Raw genomic sequence first — 16,309 nt, 5'->3', positions numbered from 1 at the left:
CGACTGATGAGAGGAAAATATGTCACATCTGTGAACATGTTACATAGGCATGAAGGAGTTAAGAGAAGTGCAGCAGCAGGTTGTGATAATCAGTCAAAGTATGCATGAGGAGGACACAGGCTATGTCATGTTTTGTTTAAAAAAATTTTAAAAGACACCACCCAAATCATTTATTCACAGCCCCCTCCTCCAGGTCCACGCCCTCTGACCACAGCTCCGCTCATCCCTGCCCCTAGCCTACTGTTGCCCACAGTGTTGCCAGGCATCCCCTGCAAGAGGAGGTGCATTGGAACTTGGTGAAGCAGAGCAGGGGGGAGAGAGGAAAATCGTGTCCCTGTGTGTCTCACTGTTTGCTCCTTCAGCACGCAGAGTAAGGAACCTTTGCCAGATCTGGAGCTCATCTGAAATACATTAAGGTCAGGAGAAGAAGGACTCCACTGTAATCTAGCTGCGTCGACGCTCCGCAGAGGGCTCCTATTCGCTGTCAGAGGTACACCCATACATGTAGCAGCAGCTCCTCGGCAAAAGACTGTTTTTGTCTCCTCAAATATTTTTCCAGCCTCCAGAGGGCAAGACTCCAGAGGGAGATCGAGAAGAAGAAAAAACTTGGTAAATACTTCTTCTTTTTCTTATAACATGGTTTTAATTGTACACTTTTATTTAAACTCCAATAGATCCAGATTGTGTTAGAGTTGTGATAACTTATTCACAGTGGCATTTGAGTGCAATATCACAACTTATGTAAAGTAGGAAACTTTTTGAACAACTTTTTCCATTTCTCCATTAGGGTATTGCAGTACAACTCCCCTGATACTTGTTGCTGCTGCATGTTACATTTCCAAAACTGTGTTGCAATTGTGGTGCCCAAACCCACAAGGTATTTTCCACCATCCCTAAACTTTAGAAATTGATTCCAGATTTCTGAAACCAAGCCTTTTGATTCAGTGAAGCAACTCAGTTCGTTTGTGTGTAATGGCGGTCAAATCCAATTGTAATGTCTCTCCTGATGATCTCCAGGGTTCGCCATTTTGACATGAAGTTTTTTTCCACACACTGGTCTTGTGACATGTCAGGACTGTGTTGCCTATTCTGCTCTGGGCACTTTATTTTTTATCCTAGTTTGAATAGGATTAGGGAGAAGCTCTCCACAGATGAGTGAACGTCTGCTGACACGTGTCTTATCTTTCTACTGATAATAAGTAATGCCTTCAGCTTCTAACACTCTCTGTTTATAGAGACTAAAAGGGAAAAAAAGTAACCTAAATATTTCCTTTTATAGACTTCCCTATGAGATTTTTTTTCCTTAACTTAGCAGGGACACAAAAAGGAATGTCTTACTCATTTCACTGAGAAGAAAATGATGTGTGCCTATGCAAATTCTGACGCAGGGCTGGGTTTGCACGACTCCCAGCCTGAACACTAACTTTTTCCAGGCATGCTCTGACAATGCTTGGCAGACTCCTGGTGTGCTGAAGCGCCCTCCAGATCCTCTCTCCAGGCTGTGGCACACTTACATCACCAGGTGCAAAGAAGACTGGATTCATGTTTTTTTTCTGTCCACATTACAGGCATTAAAAGTGATCAGTTTGGGCCACAGGGGAACATCCAGACTACAAACGACACATCAGCCCTATCGTTCCTCTCGCCGTGTGCAGAGGAGGTTTCAAAGCCAAGTGAGCAGCGTTCACATAAATACAGGAAGCACCTGAAGCTTTTTTCCAAGGTACAGGAAAGACGACAACAGACACACTTGTGCGTAGTTTTGTAAAAATCATCGAGTTAGTCAATAAAGCGAAATGTCACGTTGGGGGAGGAAAAATGTGAAGAAGGCTCCTGAGGTGATCCGCACAGTGACAGAAGGCCTCAAGTCCTTGTATCGTAAGAAGCTGCTGCCTCTGGAGGAGTACTATGGTTTCCATGACTTCCACTCTCTCAGTATGGAGGATGCAGATTTTGATAATAAGCCCATGGTGCTGGTGGTGGGACAGTACTCCACTGGAAAGACAACCTTCATCAAGTAAGACGTTCCAGCCCTGCATCGAACACCTTTAAACTATGTTTGTTAGTTTTCCAGTAATGATAATGACATGTGTGATTGACAGGTATCTTCTGGAGCAGGATATCCCAGGGAGCAGGGTGGGACCTGAACCCACCACCGACTGCTTCACTGCCGTCATGCACGGGGAGGTGGAGGGCGTCATCCCCGGGAACGCCCTTATCGTAGACCCCAACAAGCCTTTCCGAAAACTCAACCCTTTTGGAAACACCTTCCTCAACAGGTGAGAGCGGGGGTGTTTGTTCACACTGTGGGTCTATTCCACACAGTGTTGTGTAATGTTTCCACTGAGGGAGCCAGATAGATATCAGCAGCAAGTGAACAGACTCTGTGAGAGAACCCGTGAAAGGAAAGATAACAGAAAGATTTTCAGCTTTATGGAATTTCAAGCCCTTGTGCCAAATTTCAGAGCAGGGAGGGCACTTTCCTTATTTGTGGAAAAAACGGAGAAAGGGAGCGACATCACTGGAGAGGTCGATGAAAGCTAACATACTCAGACAGGAACTGATATGTACGCAAGTTCAGAGTCGAGGTCAGAGGGCTCCACGGCCCCTCGGGGGGAGATAAATAAATGAAGTCACAGTGTGTGTGAGGCTCAGGAACCTGTAAGAGCAAGCTTACGTTCTTTCCAACACTCTGTTTAGCGTCTGGGCTGCCAGATTTCTGTTTATTTTTCCAAAATTGAAGTCACATGTTTCATAATAAAGTGCAGTTAGAAAGACATACAGTCGTACTATTGATGGTTCCCTTAAAGCTCTGATGCCAGTTTTCCGGAGTCCCACTCTGCCTCTGCAGGGTGTGTTTGTGAACGTATTTGCGTCTCCACTTATGCTTTGACTTCCCGTGTTGGGACCGGTGGGCTCGTTAAGCCCATAAACTACAGGAAGTGGTGTTGTTGTTCTAAGCCACACATCGTTAGCGGGACTTATTGTTTGATTCTGGCAGTGGTGGTCATTTTCCTTCAGGAAGCCCACAGCAATGAGAGGCCTACTGGAACACAATGGTCTGCAGAGGGAGGGGGGGTTTGAGAGGGCTGCTTCCAATCTGCAACTTAGATCACGTTGGCTTCTTTGATAAGAATTAACCATTTTCCACATGATTTAGATCCTTTCCCTTCTGTTCTAAACAAAACTGACCTCTGAACTTATGGTTGTTTATGTCTGCTGCTCAAAAATGAAACAGGTTCCAGTGCGCGCAGATGCCCAACCAAGTCCTGGAGAGTATCAGCATTATTGACACACCAGGGATCCTGTCCGGTGCTAAGCAGAGAGTGAGCCGAGGTGAGGGGCCTTACAAAGGTGAGGAGAGGGGATATGGGGGTCCTGCAGAGACGCACTTCCCTGAACGTCAGCTCACAAACTCATCTCCTTGGCACGCCTCGCCTAACTCATGGGACTAGTTTACTCTGTCACAATAACTCTTGGCTGCAGGGAGAGGAAACTCTCTAAAAGTACGCCAAGCAGCCAAAACAACATAATCAGGAACAGAGATGGTACAGACAAATATTCTGTCAACACATCTGCAGGAATGAACTGTTGAGAAATCATCATCATCATCATCCATACATCCACGCTTTAAGTAACCCCTTATTATCAAGTCAATCTGCATGAGCAACTAACAAGTTTGAACGATCAGTGCATCCAAATAGTGAAAAACAAATTATCTCACTTATAGATCTTGGTGTTATGCAGAAGGTTTTTATCTGCTGAGGAACATCTATGGGATTTCTGCTTCCACCTTAGAGGGGCCCTAAAGATCCCAAAGTTTATCTCCCACAGCACTTCGATTGTAGTCCTTTTTTTACTTCTGTAAACACTGGCTCTTCTATTGGCTTGCGCTCCAACACATTGTACGTGAAAGGCTAACATTCAAAAGAGCCGGTGAGCTAACCAATCAGACTGGGCTCTGGTTTCAGACAGAGGGTAAAAAGAGGTGCTGGCAGGCAGTATTAGAAAAATAAATAACTTTTTGAACATTAAAGCATGTAAACATGTAACAGAAGGAGGAATAAAGTCCAAATATGAGCCTGACGATGAGCGTCATAGGGCCCCTTTAAGTACAATGGAGGTGAATGGAATGTTGCTTGTGGTGCTCACAGCTCTGCAAAATTAAAAAATCAGCATCAACATGTCCTCACTGAGTGAATTCAAGTTTCTCTGAATAATCCAAACTATTTGTTTGGTAAGCAGGAGTTCTAGCACTAACTTATCACAGTGAAGATTGGGGGTTATTCGGGGTCACTGGAACAAAGATGATACTGTTCTCAGAGCACCACAAACAGTAGTCACATTGAGCAAAATCTCAGAGATGGATAACTTAATACCATAAAAACAAAAAGTTGCTATACCATAGGAGGTAAGTGAGAAAATGTGCTTTTATTTGTAATTTGGGTGAACTGACCGTTTTAATATGATCATGTTGACCGCTCAAAAATATGAAAATTGGTTGCCTTACACTTTTACAGTGGTTAAAGAATGATGTATTTTAATTTAGCAAAAGAAACAAAACCAGTGTTTAGATATACACCATTACAAGTAAAAGTCCTGTATTCAAAATCATACTGAAATAAAAGACCAAAAGCATAAAAATCTAGGAAATACAGTATTCAGAATGGGCCATTTTACATTACTGGATGATGATTATTGATAGACGCATGTACATATCACTTATTAATTAATATTAATATTGCAGATATATTTTATATTAGAAATCTGAAGTCAATTAGTAGCTGAAGTCAGCAAATAAATTAGCTAAACTGTAGCCTACTATATTTCCCAGCATAGGACAACAAGTAAAGTACGAGCATCTCAAAATTCTACTTCAGTAAAGTTCTTAGTTAGTTGCCAGCACTGGACTTTTAAACTGATATTTTCCATGTTAAAATTTCAAGAAATATTTTTACATTGTGGTATGTAGCATACACCGACACCCTGGGGTCTGCACATACAGATACGAGGTGTGAAGGGTTTGTGTCTGAGTGGACCTTCTTCCCTCTCCTGGTCTTTTTTTGTTCAGCACATAGCACTTATGTTTCTAAATATCTTAGTTATTAAACAAATTTCTATCTGAACAGGCTATGACTTCCCAGCTGTGCTGCGCTGGTTTGCGGAGCGCGTCGACCGCATCATCCTGCTCTTTGACGCCCATAAACTGGAGATTTCCGACGAGTTCTCTGAGGCCATCGGAGCCCTGAAAGGCAATGAGGACAAGCTCCGAGTGGTGCTCAACAAGGCCGACATGGTGGGCACCCAGCAGCTGATGAGAGTGTACGGTGCTCTCATGTGGTCCCTGGGGAAGGTGTTTGGGACCCCTGAGGTTCTGCGAGTCTATATCGGCTCCTTCTGGTCAGAGCCGCTGATGGTGGCGGACAACCGGAAGCTGTTTGAGCTGGAGGAGGAGGATCTGTTCAATGACATCCAGAACCTTCCTCGCAACGCAGCCTTACGCAAGCTCAATGACTTGGTGAAGAGGGCACGTCTGGTCCGGGTGGGTTTTATTGAGATGTGTTCGCTACATGATTACTGACAGGTTGAGATAACTGCACTTGTTAGGTTTGTTACAATCTTGTGTTTTTCTTAATCCCAGGTCCATGCCCACATCATCAGTTACCTGAAGCAGGAGATGCCCTCAGTCTTCAGGAAGGACAACAAGAAGAAAAATCTGATATACCAGCTGCCGGTTATTTTCTCTAAGATCCAGTTGCAACACAACATTTCTGCGGGAGACTTTCCAGATTGTGCTAAAATGCAGGTTAGTCTCTACTGGGCAAATCTGTTCGACCATGTGAAGACTTCTCTTTAACTAGTTGCTTTTAAATGCCCTGCCTAACATCTTTATCATTCCCCTTTTGAAGGAGCAACTGATGGTCCATGATTTCAGCAAGTTCAAAACCTTGAAGCCCAACCTGATGACAGCCTTGGATGAGCTGCTCTCCTCCGACATAGCCAAACTGATGCCCCTCCTACGGCAGGAGGAGCTGGAAGCAGGCGAGCAGCTCGGCGTTCAGGGTGGAGCCTTCATCGGGAACCGCGCCGGACCCTTCGGAGAGGGCGACCCCTTCGCCGAGGAGAACGGAGAGGGTGGCGAGGACGAGGAAGACGGGTGGGTGGTGACCAAAGATAAGCCCAAATATGATGAAATCTTCTACAACCTCGCACCCAACGAGGGGAAACTGAGCGGCAACAAGGCCAAGGACTGGATGGTGAGCTCCCGCCTGCCCAACTCGGTGCTGGGTCGCATCTGGAAGCTGTCGGACGTGGACCACGACGGCATGCTGGATGACGAAGAGTTCGCCCTGGCCAGCCACCTAATTGAAGTCAAGCTGGAGGGCCACGGTCTGCCCCCTGAGCTGCCTGAACGTCTCATCCCCCCTTCCAAACGCAGGCAGAAGGGTTCTGATATATAGACCCCTGAGCTGAGAGAGACTCTTCTCTATTCGCTGTGCTACTGTTTGTATTTGCTCTTATTTCCCCCCCAGACCCAAGTCAAAATGTTTGTATGTTATGTGTTCGACTTCTCCTGTGATTTGGTTCTTGCACAATGGAACATACTATTAAAGTGTGAGTCAAGCCTTTGAGACTAAGGGCTAACTGCAGATATTAAGAAGTCACATGGGTCTGGGTGCTTCTTCTTCCCTTAAGTTGCCTTTTTATGATGAGCTTTAAAAATATATCTTGTGTTTGCAGAGCAGAAGTTGGCCTCTAAGTGAGCTGTGTTGAGCATATATTTGGCAGCATACAGAAAAGTGTTCTGTAAAATATCCTTTCAATGTAACATTCCTGCGGTGAGTAGAACAGTGTTATCATGGTAATAATTTTGCGGATTATGCCATTCATTTTTCATGTCTGGTATATCCGATGAGGGGAACATCTGCAAGTGTTTTTACAAAGACTTATGTTGCTCATATGATTCGTTTATAGCATTTTTAACTCAAACTGGCAGCACACATCTATGAATAACCTGAATGCATTTCACTTTTTCATGCTTTATATGCCACCATTTTTGTGCATAAACTTGATATATTATTTTTGTAATTGTTGCTGTTTTGTATGTGCAGACCTCGGTTTTGATAAAAGAACATGACATGCTGAGATAAACTTTGGACGATTGACATATTTTCTGACTACTGTACACAGCTCCACCAACTGTTCTTATGTTAACGTTATTGTAATCGAATAAAAAAACCCTGACTGTGTTTTGTCTCTATGGTGACCCTTCTGTAATTTAAAAAAATATACCAACCTTGAAAGAGTTAGTAGAAAATGAGTCATTACAAATTCCTACAATCAAACACAACTATGTGATACAGAGTGGTTAGGTTTTGCACTCTTCTAACAAGATTTTCTTTCTATTTGGTCTCTCAGTGACGGACCAGATAAACAGTGAGTCACACTCTCCACTGCCAAGTCCTCATACCACCATTTTCCGAGGCTCTCCCCCCTCTTATTCCCTCCATCAGAAGCCTTTTCTATTTCAAACACACATATGTATAAACACACCATCCCTGTTCAATACCACATTCACTCCCTCAGTAGCCTCCCTGTGAATGTATTTGGGTTCAATACACTATGCGGTATAAGCACAAATATGTGTTTCACATAAGGCTTTCAAGGTTCGCAGAAGAAGAAGAAGAAGAAGAAGGGGTGGCCTCCCCGCCTCCCTGTTCCACTCCTCCATGGAAAGAAACACAAATGAGAACCAGAAGCAGGCAGCCCTTTCCCCGCTGCTCTCTGGCTCACAGTGACTCACATGTGAAGAATGTGGTGGGTTGGCCAAAGAGTTATTAATATCTCCTTTCCTAGGGTCCGCTAAGTTTCCTCAGGCTCATACACAGGATCTAGACACTGTACCTTTATGAAAGACTTTAACAACATCCCCCTATTAGGAGAATTCCTCAGCTAGACCTGCGGCGCACCACACCTTCTCCTGTGTGTTTGGGGGTGTGTGAGAGAAGAAGAGGGAGGTGATGGGTGGAAATAAGTCAAGTGAGGTGACACAATTCAAAAGGGATGTTCTTATCGACATAGATTGTCGATTAGATATGAACTTGTGATTGCTTCTTGGGGATTTTCAATCACCATAGCAGTCCAAACAATGCCTGCCTGTTAGAAAATTGCCTTGTGCTGAGTCATAAACGATCTCGAACATGTTTACTCGGACTATCACAGCGATGAGGTGAGGCTTGCAGCTGCAGATCAGAGCCCCCACCAACATCAGGAGTCCCCCAACAATGAAGCTTACTCAACGAAACCGGGGTCTCCTCCATACGTCACTCAGTGTTTACATGGGGAATTCCTCACTAGCAAACCTGCCTGTTAAAAAAATAAGGTCACCAGCTCTGGAGAGGGGTGACACCTGGTGGATACTGGACTCCTGACAGCCGTACACTGGAACTTTGTAACAGCATTGAACAACTGTAGAGGGCAGACTGGAGGCAGGCAATAATGCACTGGTTCACGGTCCCTTTTTTATCAATGAGCAAACTGCTTGACCGCTGACTTGATTGAATATTCCTTTAATATCTGGTAGTAAAAGAAACAATTTGGATGATTTTGGAGAAGATGATTTTGAGATTTTCCTTTAGTACTGTACAGTTCCTGTGTTGTTTTATAGCTTAATTTAAATTATCATAAGTAATTTATAGGCTTCATTCTATGCTTCTTACGTTCTGTTGGCTATTGTTTTATTCCCTCTCTTATGTGGTGTATGTGTACTTTCCTAATGCCAGACTTTGAAGATGTTTATCAGAGAGGATATACAGGTGATGTTCAGGTCTAAAATCTTGCACCTACTTGGTCACTTTCAATATTCTCTGCATCATTTGGCTTATTGTACTTCTTTATTTATGTATATAGTTAACTTCATCTGCACTACTTGTAGAATGCTCTAGAAACATAACCTGCAGTATTTTATTATAATTTATCCAACTCGGCTTCATTTTTCACAATTCTTTGTTTTATTTTTGTCTTATGTCCTATATGTTGCATTGTTGAAGGTCGGTACCTAAGATTTTCATTGCCATAACGACACTTTAGCTACTGTGCATATGATAATAAACCCTTGACTCTAAATCCCTTCAGTATTTTACAAAACCAAAACTTTAATGATAATTAAAACATGTTTGATTGTCTTACATTATTTCAGTAACATCCAGAAGGCCTTGCTACCCCCAGATTGTCACTAAAGGATGTTTTCTTTTACATTTTCCCCTAAGTTTGCACATATGAAACACTATTTAATTGTTCCTCCAGTCCAAAGCCCGTAAAGTGATCCATGCTGTGGGTCAAAATCCAAAGACCTCTTTCATCTAAAATATTTTAATGTTAAACTTCATAATGATGTCAGCTGAATTCAGGGATTAATTTATAGTTGCATTTTAAAAGGTTTTCTGTCAGAAGATTAATTACAGCAACTAATTAATTTCGATTTACATTGTGAGAATTGTATAGGGATAAAATTAAAATGTGAACCTATATTTTAACTTTCTTTTTCTGCTTTTTAAAGTCATGTTTTTTGCTTGTAAAACTTAAATGACCAGATATAATGTGTCACAAATGAGTAAAGACGGTACAGACTACTACTTTATTTATAATCCAGAAAGGAATCAAACTATGTTAAAGAGTTCAAAATATTTCCCATTTTCTGGCCTATAAATGACAATTTCTGCTCTAAATAACTGACTTGAACCATAACATTATGAAACATTGACTGAAGACATTAAGGCAAACATATCATATCCCTAATAAGAGACTAACAACATGTAGTATCAAAGGTGAAGATATATGACTGTATATAAAAAAATCATTCAATTCAAATACCCATTCCACACACAGCACGTTCACTCATGACAAAAGCAGCTTCTAATGTCACAAAAAAAGCCTAATTCTTTTTTAGTAGATGAACAAGCATTTGAATTATTTTCCCCATTCGTTTGCAATTCATATTTTGCTACAGCGATTAGAAACTGAAATGGCTTTTGATGTCTTTCATTTGTTTCATCATGTCACCGATTTGCTGTCCCTGTTCTCTGAGGACGTCCTGAACCACCTTCTTCTGCTGGGCGTTGAGCGAGACCGTCGCCCTGTCCACCGGCACGTCTTTGTCCACCTGTCTCTTCTGGTACTCCATCTTCATGTTCACCTGTTTGATGCAGTTGTCCAGGTGCTTCAGTTGATCGCTGATGGTCCTCAGCTCCTTCTTCATCTCCTTCTCGCTGTTTGACAGTATGGGCAGCTGGCTTTGCAGGCTGCCCAGCACTTTTTTAACCCTGTTCATGATGGTTTCCTGTCGATACTTGGCGTCCTCGTACTTGTCAGCCAACCTCTCCGCCGCCTCCCTTAGACTCTTCCTCTCCTCCCTGCACAGAGTCATCTCATCCAGCTGCTTGTTCTTCTGGCTTGTCAGGAGTTTTGCTCTCCTCTGCAGCTCTTCGCGGGCCATGTCCTGCTTGAGAATGTACTCCTCGCGGAACACCTGTGTGGCCCTGCTGAGGAGCTGCAGGCACTCTGGAGGCGGCGGTGATGTGTCCTTGTCCCCAGCCTTGAGAACAAGGGGATTGGTAGAGCTGCGTGCCAAGATGTTGCGGATGTGCTGCTCGAAGGAGTCGTTGGCCAGCCCACGCAGAGGGGAGCTACCGGAGCCTGGGCCTGGATGTGAACAGAGCAGGGGAGGGGAGGGGGGGCGAATGGAACTCAGCAGGGGCAACAGGATGCACTCGTAGGTGCTGGTGATGACGATCATGGTGGCGCCCAAGGAGAGGTCGGACACAATCAAAAAGCCAAGAACTGGAGACGACTGACTGGTTTGGAGGGGTCTGGTACAAAGAATGTGCTCCACGATGCAGCGCTTCTCAGCTGCCAGCTCCTGCAGACTGTCCTTATCTTCCTCGCCAGATCGGAGGAAATTCTGCAGCTTGTTGACCCAGATTAACCCAACACTGTGCACTCCTGCTTCATGGGTGCAGTGGTACCTGTGCTGGCATAGGGGGTCTCTGTGCAGTCTGATAGGGCAGGTGAAATCCAGCTCCTGAGGCTCCTCGTCCTCTGCTGTGGCTACTTTGAGAGTGAGCTCCAGCTCAACACACTCAAACACGTACAGAGCGGGGACAGCATCTGGGCCTCGGATCCACTTCTCCACCGTCCTTGCTTCCTCCTCTTCCTCAGACTCCAGCACCACACAGTGATACAGCGTGCCCGTTTCTGTGGCGATGACCAGGATGCTGGGCACACATGGCAGGCAGAGGATGGCACAAGCATCATAGCCGTAGTTATCCTCTGCTGCGGGGTACATGGGGAGCGGTCCAGCGGGTTTAGTTAGACTCAAACCATTTGCCTGGCTCGTGTAGCTCACATAGGTCTCCCCATTTTCGTAGAGGATGTACAGAGGGTAGACCAGTTGGTCTTTGGAGCCATGTGTACGCCGAAGGGGAGAGGAAATCTGTCCGAAGTCAAACGCCACCGCTATCTCGCCGAGAGAAGCTGCATAGGAGCGGACTGGGCGGTGGCTGGAACTGTCATCTTCAGACTGTGACACTGAAAGTACTTTGCTCGGTGTCTGGGGCGACTTCAAGCCGTAAAACCTTATGGCGTTGTCGGATGTGAGCAGCACCAGGTGTGGCTCGTCGGCCTCGCTGGGGTACCAGGCCGCCTGCCGCAGACTCACCGACGCGGAGCTGGTAAAGAAACGCTCCGCCACCGGGATGGTCTTGCAGTTGACTTCGCTCCGTCCCCCCTCAAACTCGGACCTCTTGCCCCACCGCTGAGGGAGCTCCAGCACCGACACCCCTCGCTGTCCGATGAGCGCCACATGGTGCTGGGTTGGACTGAGCAGCACCTGGCACAGGTCGAAGAGAGGAGGGTTGATGCACAGCAGGGTCTGGTGGTTCCCGCTACCGCGACCCTCATCCGTGTTCAGCTGTCGCAAGTTGGTGGTGTAAAACACGCGGTCTATGTCGTCCCACACGAACAAGTCCCCACCCAAACAAAATGTCAGATTTTTAGCTATCCCTCTTTCATTTGAGTAAGGATCTGAATCCAACTTCCCTCGTATTTTTTGGAAAATAGCATGGTTTGGTAACTCGTTCAACCACCGTTCAGCGCAGAATGCCGCCATCTTGATCTGCCGTCTGTCTACCGGAAAAGAATTCCATGAAAACAAGAAATTCACGACAGTCATTTAACGTATTACGGCGGCCGGTGTCGTACATTTTGCAGAATCACCATGGCGCTGAAAGAGACTGCTGGGCTATACGAGAATCTAAAATCAGAGTGGAATAAGAAAAACCCCAGTCTGAGTAAATGTGGAGACCTTCTGAGCAAACTTAAGGTAAAGTTGCACATGTGTAGGTCTGTTTTTAAGTCTGTTTCTATTAGTCTAATGAGGAGCACGGCTTATTTTGAAGCGTCGCCGTTGTTAGCAAATTAAGCTAAGTTTGCTAACCCTAGCTAGCTAGGCTAACGGTGTGTTTGTGTTTTACATTAGGTTAACTTTAGGGACACAGTTTTACTGTCTGTGTGACGATAACAGTGCGGTTCTATTTAGCTACTATATGGTAGTGTTTGGTTGATAAGGCAATAAATTAGTGTTCTGTTTCGAGAGTCAGGAAACAGTGTGTGTTGCTAACGTAAACCCAGTGTTGGCTGATTCATTCTCATCGACTTGTCATCCAAAATAAACATTTAAATAAAGATACGTTTAGGACGAAATTCCGCTTTGTTTATCATATTGTATGCTTTTTCTTGTTAATATTTACGTAGCAACTCCTCGGTTGAAATTGTACTATTTAGATGTGTTAGTTAGTGGAAGAAGACATATTCAGAACTGACTCAGATATTTTGTTCGAAAGCTTTTTCTTTTAAGTGTATTAAAAGAAAATATCCTGCTTATAGGACTATATAGTACAAACTACAAGAGTCAAAATATACCAGGTATGTCAAAAGTTAAATGACAAATGATAAAGAATGGCCTATTTCTCAATCGTATTATTTTACTTGGTTATAATGAGTGATGCTGGTTATGGTGGGGCTCATTCTAACAACTTGTTTACATACAGCTGGGTAGCGTATTTTCTAATATATCTATTTAGTTGCATTTTACCAATAATGAAAGATAAGTGTCATCGTCCGAGACTATTGTAGACAATATGATTATGACCGAGTAGATGTTAAATTTGACATTCAGTAGAAGATGACACCAACCCTTTTTACAGGTTTCATTACTGGAGCTGAACTTCTTACCTACCACTGGGTCTGCGCTCACCAAGCAGCAGCTCATTTTAGCCCGTGAGTATAGATGGCAAATCAAGCTGACAGATAACATTGATATTAATGATGTATAAGAGTTCGGCATAATACTATTCAGAAGATGGCCTAATAAAGAGATTTTGTGTGTGTCTTTCAGGTGATGTCCTTGAAATCGGAGCATTGTGGAGCATCCTCAAGAAGGACATCCCATCCTTTGAGAGATACATGGCCCAGCTCAAATGCTACTACTTTGATTACAAGTAATGTCACTTTTTAGTTTTTGAATTTGCTACATTGTACAAATGATGTTTCATTTCTAAATGTTCTCTTTCTCTTTTTTATTCAGGGAGGAACTTCCCGAAGCTGCCTACATGCACCAGCTGCTGGGACTGAACTTGCTCTTCCTGCTCTCACAGAACCGCGTCTCTGAGTTTCACACAGAACTTGAGAGACTGAGCGCACGAGATATTCAGACCAACGTATACATCAGACACCCAGTGTCCCTAGAGCAGGTGCTACATTAACCCCATGGAAATTACATTTGTGTTATGCCCTGACTGGGTATAGGGCTGGAATGTTGATATTTGTGTGTCCAATTAGTAATTTGTACCCTCAAATCAATATTTATTTACATAAGTGGTTGTGGATTGTCCATTCAATTAGGAAAGGAACACTCAAAGTTAATGGGATAACAGCTGTGTTTTGGTCTAGTTGTGCCCTCATATTACAAAATGTATCCCCTTAATAATATTATATTAATTGTATTGGTCATTGTCTACTTGAAATTGTCAGTCAACTTAAGTAGGAAAAGCAATATTCTCGTACTATAATAGACTTAAAGTACTCCATGTTTACTTTTGCCTGGCTAGCTTCGACTGCTACCTGCAGGCATGTTTTTAAAAATGATTTGTACAAATCTTATCAAAGACAGTCTTCATGGGTCACCAAGATTTTTAGTTTAATTTTGGTCTGAGATATATATTTGCAAACTAAGATATGATGCACTTTATGATGATGAATTTGTGTACAAATTGCTAATTCTTCTTCTTCTGCAATTCTTTTTTTTTTTAAACATCAAAAAGTGCATGGCTTGGTGGAATTCTGTCATCACATGTAATATGAAGCATGTGTCAATAATAGCCTGCTTGTTTACACCACTGTTTTGTTTTATATCCTCCTCTGACCTGCTCAGTACTTGATGGAAGGAAGCTACAACAAGGTCTTTCTAGCCAAAGGCAACATCCCCGCAGAGAGCTACACCTTTTTTATAGACATTCTGCTCGACACAATTCGGTAAGCATCGATATGGTAACCAAGCCTACAATAACTTCTACACACTTGCAATGATGTAGTCCTTAGTGCTTGATTAATGACCATTTCTTTTGATTTGCTGTAAAATGAATTTGTATATTTCAGTTCAGGTCCTACTAATGTTTTGGTTTAGACATTTTTCCCACGGATGTGAAAAACCTAGCATTCGGCATCATGAAAACCACCGTTAGCATAGGGAAAGTTATCAAAAACCTTTTAGTGTGTGATATATTATGCTGTAGGTGAACACAGCAACAAAGAATATCTAAAGTTTATGCAATCTTACTATGTTACAAATTAAATACAAGAATTTAAATAAATGACAAGGTCTTTTAAACTAAAACACTGATCTATATATTTTTTTATTGCAGTGACGAGATCGCAGGTTGCATAGAGAAAGCCTACGAGCAGATCCAGTTCAACGAAGCCACGCGTGTGCTTTTCTTCAGCACCCCGAAAAAGATGACAGAGTATGCCAAGAAGGTATGTAAAAACTCATTTGGGATTCAAATAAAAACACATGTCGGATTTCAGGTTTTATACAAAAAGGACAAGATGATATTCATCCAGTTTCTCGACTCTAAGCAACTGACTTAATAAAGAGGGTTATCATGGGGCTGGCACCTTAAACACACCAAGACACACAGCATGTAAATAGTAGATTTCTTTGGTCATTTAATTCCTTAAATTGAAACCCTCTTGCCTCTGATCATTTAATTACCAAACAACTCAAACTGATTGTTCCTTGTCATTTCAGAGGGGATGGAGTTTGAGCCCAGATGGCTATTACTCTTTCAGCAGCCAGCAGCAGCGGACAGAGGAGGTGACTATCCCCTCCACGGAGCTGGCACAACAGGTCATCGAATACGCACGACAGCTGGAAATGATTGTGTAATCCGCCCCCAGGAACACACTCAGACATGTACAAACACACTCAGACACACACGCTGCTGATCCAGTGTACACCCAGTCTAATGCTCAAATGCTGTCACCCTGAGGGGTAAGACTTCTTAGAGGGGGTGATTTGTTGCCCGTACTCCTTAAAATGTTTTTTTTTTGTATTTGAGTGATCAGCAGATCATCCTGTCTTGAAATTAGCATTCTTTTTTTAAAGATGGGGATACAAAAGGGATCACAGGTGTATTGCTCCATATCTAACTCTACATTAAACTGAGCGTTTATTGGGTTATTCCCAGCTGGTCACCACTGGGACTCGGCTCGATTACAACTACAGGAATGTGCATACCAAACACGACTCTGTGCTTTTTCTGTCACACATCAACTCAACATTCTCCCCCTTAAATTTAAGCCAACTCTTTTCTTTTTTTTTTGTATACAAAGTTTTTCCTTAGTAGAGCTCACGGAAATGTGTTGCCCTTGCCTTGTATCCTAGCAACTCCCAGAATCACCATTGCAGTTTGAGTGTTTTCTAAATGGTTAAGCCCGTTCCTCCTTACATGGTTTGTAATCCAGTTGATATTACAATGGAAATCTTTCTCTGCAATAAACGATTCAGAAAACAAGTTTTTGAATGACTGCGTGTTTTATTTATATTTTTACACTTGAAGTCTTTTTAAAAATGCCGGTTAAGGAAACATTAGTGAATGCCTTGTCTCATTGAGAGGGATCTTTCTCCTCTGTTTGTTTCAGTGCTATGCAAGCTGCGAGTCTCACTGTTGTGATCCAAGGAGGCTCACACAGC

The 16,309-nt window shown here is 43.2% G+C and overlaps 3 protein-coding genes across 4 annotated transcripts; 2 read left to right on the top strand and 1 right to left on the bottom strand.

The window, feature by feature from the left end:
- The first annotated feature begins 239 nt into the window (after window positions 1-239).
- On the top strand, window positions 240-7,250 carry ehd2b (EH-domain containing 2b). Of its 2 annotated transcripts, none has more exons than XM_063907084.1 (7): window positions 240-609; window positions 1,569-2,017; window positions 2,103-2,279; window positions 3,239-3,336; window positions 5,130-5,542; window positions 5,642-5,806; window positions 5,910-7,250. In XM_063907084.1, exons 2-7 carry the CDS (start codon window positions 1,797-1,799, stop codon window positions 6,459-6,461), a joined length of 1,626 nt encoding a protein of 541 aa, XP_063763154.1. In that variant the 5' UTR covers window positions 240-609; window positions 1,569-1,796; the 3' UTR covers window positions 6,462-7,250. The 2 variants fall into 2 exon arrangements, with proteins under 2 accessions (XP_063763154.1, XP_063763153.1); XM_063907083.1 differs by having other exon boundaries at window positions 3,239-3,354.
- Window positions 7,251-9,622: 2,372 nt separating this feature from the next.
- Window positions 9,623-12,202, bottom strand: nup88 (nucleoporin 88). Its single transcript, XM_063906863.1, has one exon. The coding sequence runs from the start codon at window positions 12,164-12,166 to the stop codon at window positions 10,013-10,015; it is 2,154 nt and encodes a 717-aa protein (XP_063762933.1). The 5' UTR covers window positions 12,167-12,202; the 3' UTR covers window positions 9,623-10,012.
- A 22-nt stretch (window positions 12,203-12,224) lies between these two features.
- psmd8 (proteasome 26S subunit, non-ATPase 8) lies at window positions 12,225-16,130 on the top strand. Its single transcript, XM_063906864.1, has 7 exons — window positions 12,225-12,379; window positions 13,263-13,335; window positions 13,454-13,556; window positions 13,643-13,808; window positions 14,489-14,589; window positions 14,979-15,090; window positions 15,365-16,130. Exons 1-7 carry the CDS (start codon window positions 12,275-12,277, stop codon window positions 15,500-15,502), a joined length of 798 nt encoding a protein of 265 aa, XP_063762934.1. The 5' UTR covers window positions 12,225-12,274; the 3' UTR covers window positions 15,503-16,130.
- Window positions 16,131-16,309: the final 179 nt, after the last annotated feature.

This window comes from Eleginops maclovinus, chromosome 18 (assembly GCF_036324505.1).
Source record: "Eleginops maclovinus isolate JMC-PN-2008 ecotype Puerto Natales chromosome 18, JC_Emac_rtc_rv5, whole genome shotgun sequence".
Lineage (NCBI taxonomy): Eukaryota > Metazoa > Chordata > Actinopteri > Perciformes > Eleginopidae > Eleginops > Eleginops maclovinus.
Note: the sequence above shows the minus strand (reverse complement) of the source record. Positions and strands in the feature narration are given on the sequence as shown.

Excerpts from the sequence above, each read along its gene's own strand:
- ehd2b (XM_063907083.1), top strand. The coding sequence starts at position 1,797 with ATGTCACGTTGGGGGAGGAAAAATGTGAAGAAGGCTCCTGAGGTGATC. Across the intron at positions 3,355-5,129 it reads AGGTGAGGGGCCTTACAAAG|GCTATGACTTCCCAGCTGTG; the intron begins GTGAGGAGAGGG and ends CTATCTGAACAG. Across the intron at positions 5,807-5,909 it reads CAGATTGTGCTAAAATGCAG|GAGCAACTGATGGTCCATGA; the intron begins GTTAGTCTCTAC and ends CCCCTTTTGAAG.
- nup88 (XM_063906863.1), bottom strand. The coding sequence starts at position 12,166 with ATGGCGGCATTCTGCGCTGAACGGTGGTTGAACGAGTTACCAAACCAT.
- psmd8 (XM_063906864.1), top strand. The coding sequence starts at position 12,275 with ATGGCGCTGAAAGAGACTGCTGGGCTATACGAGAATCTAAAATCAGAG. Across the intron at positions 13,809-14,488 it reads ACCCAGTGTCCCTAGAGCAG|TACTTGATGGAAGGAAGCTA; the intron begins GTGCTACATTAA and ends TGACCTGCTCAG. Across the intron at positions 15,091-15,364 it reads TGACAGAGTATGCCAAGAAG|AGGGGATGGAGTTTGAGCCC; the intron begins GTATGTAAAAAC and ends TTGTCATTTCAG.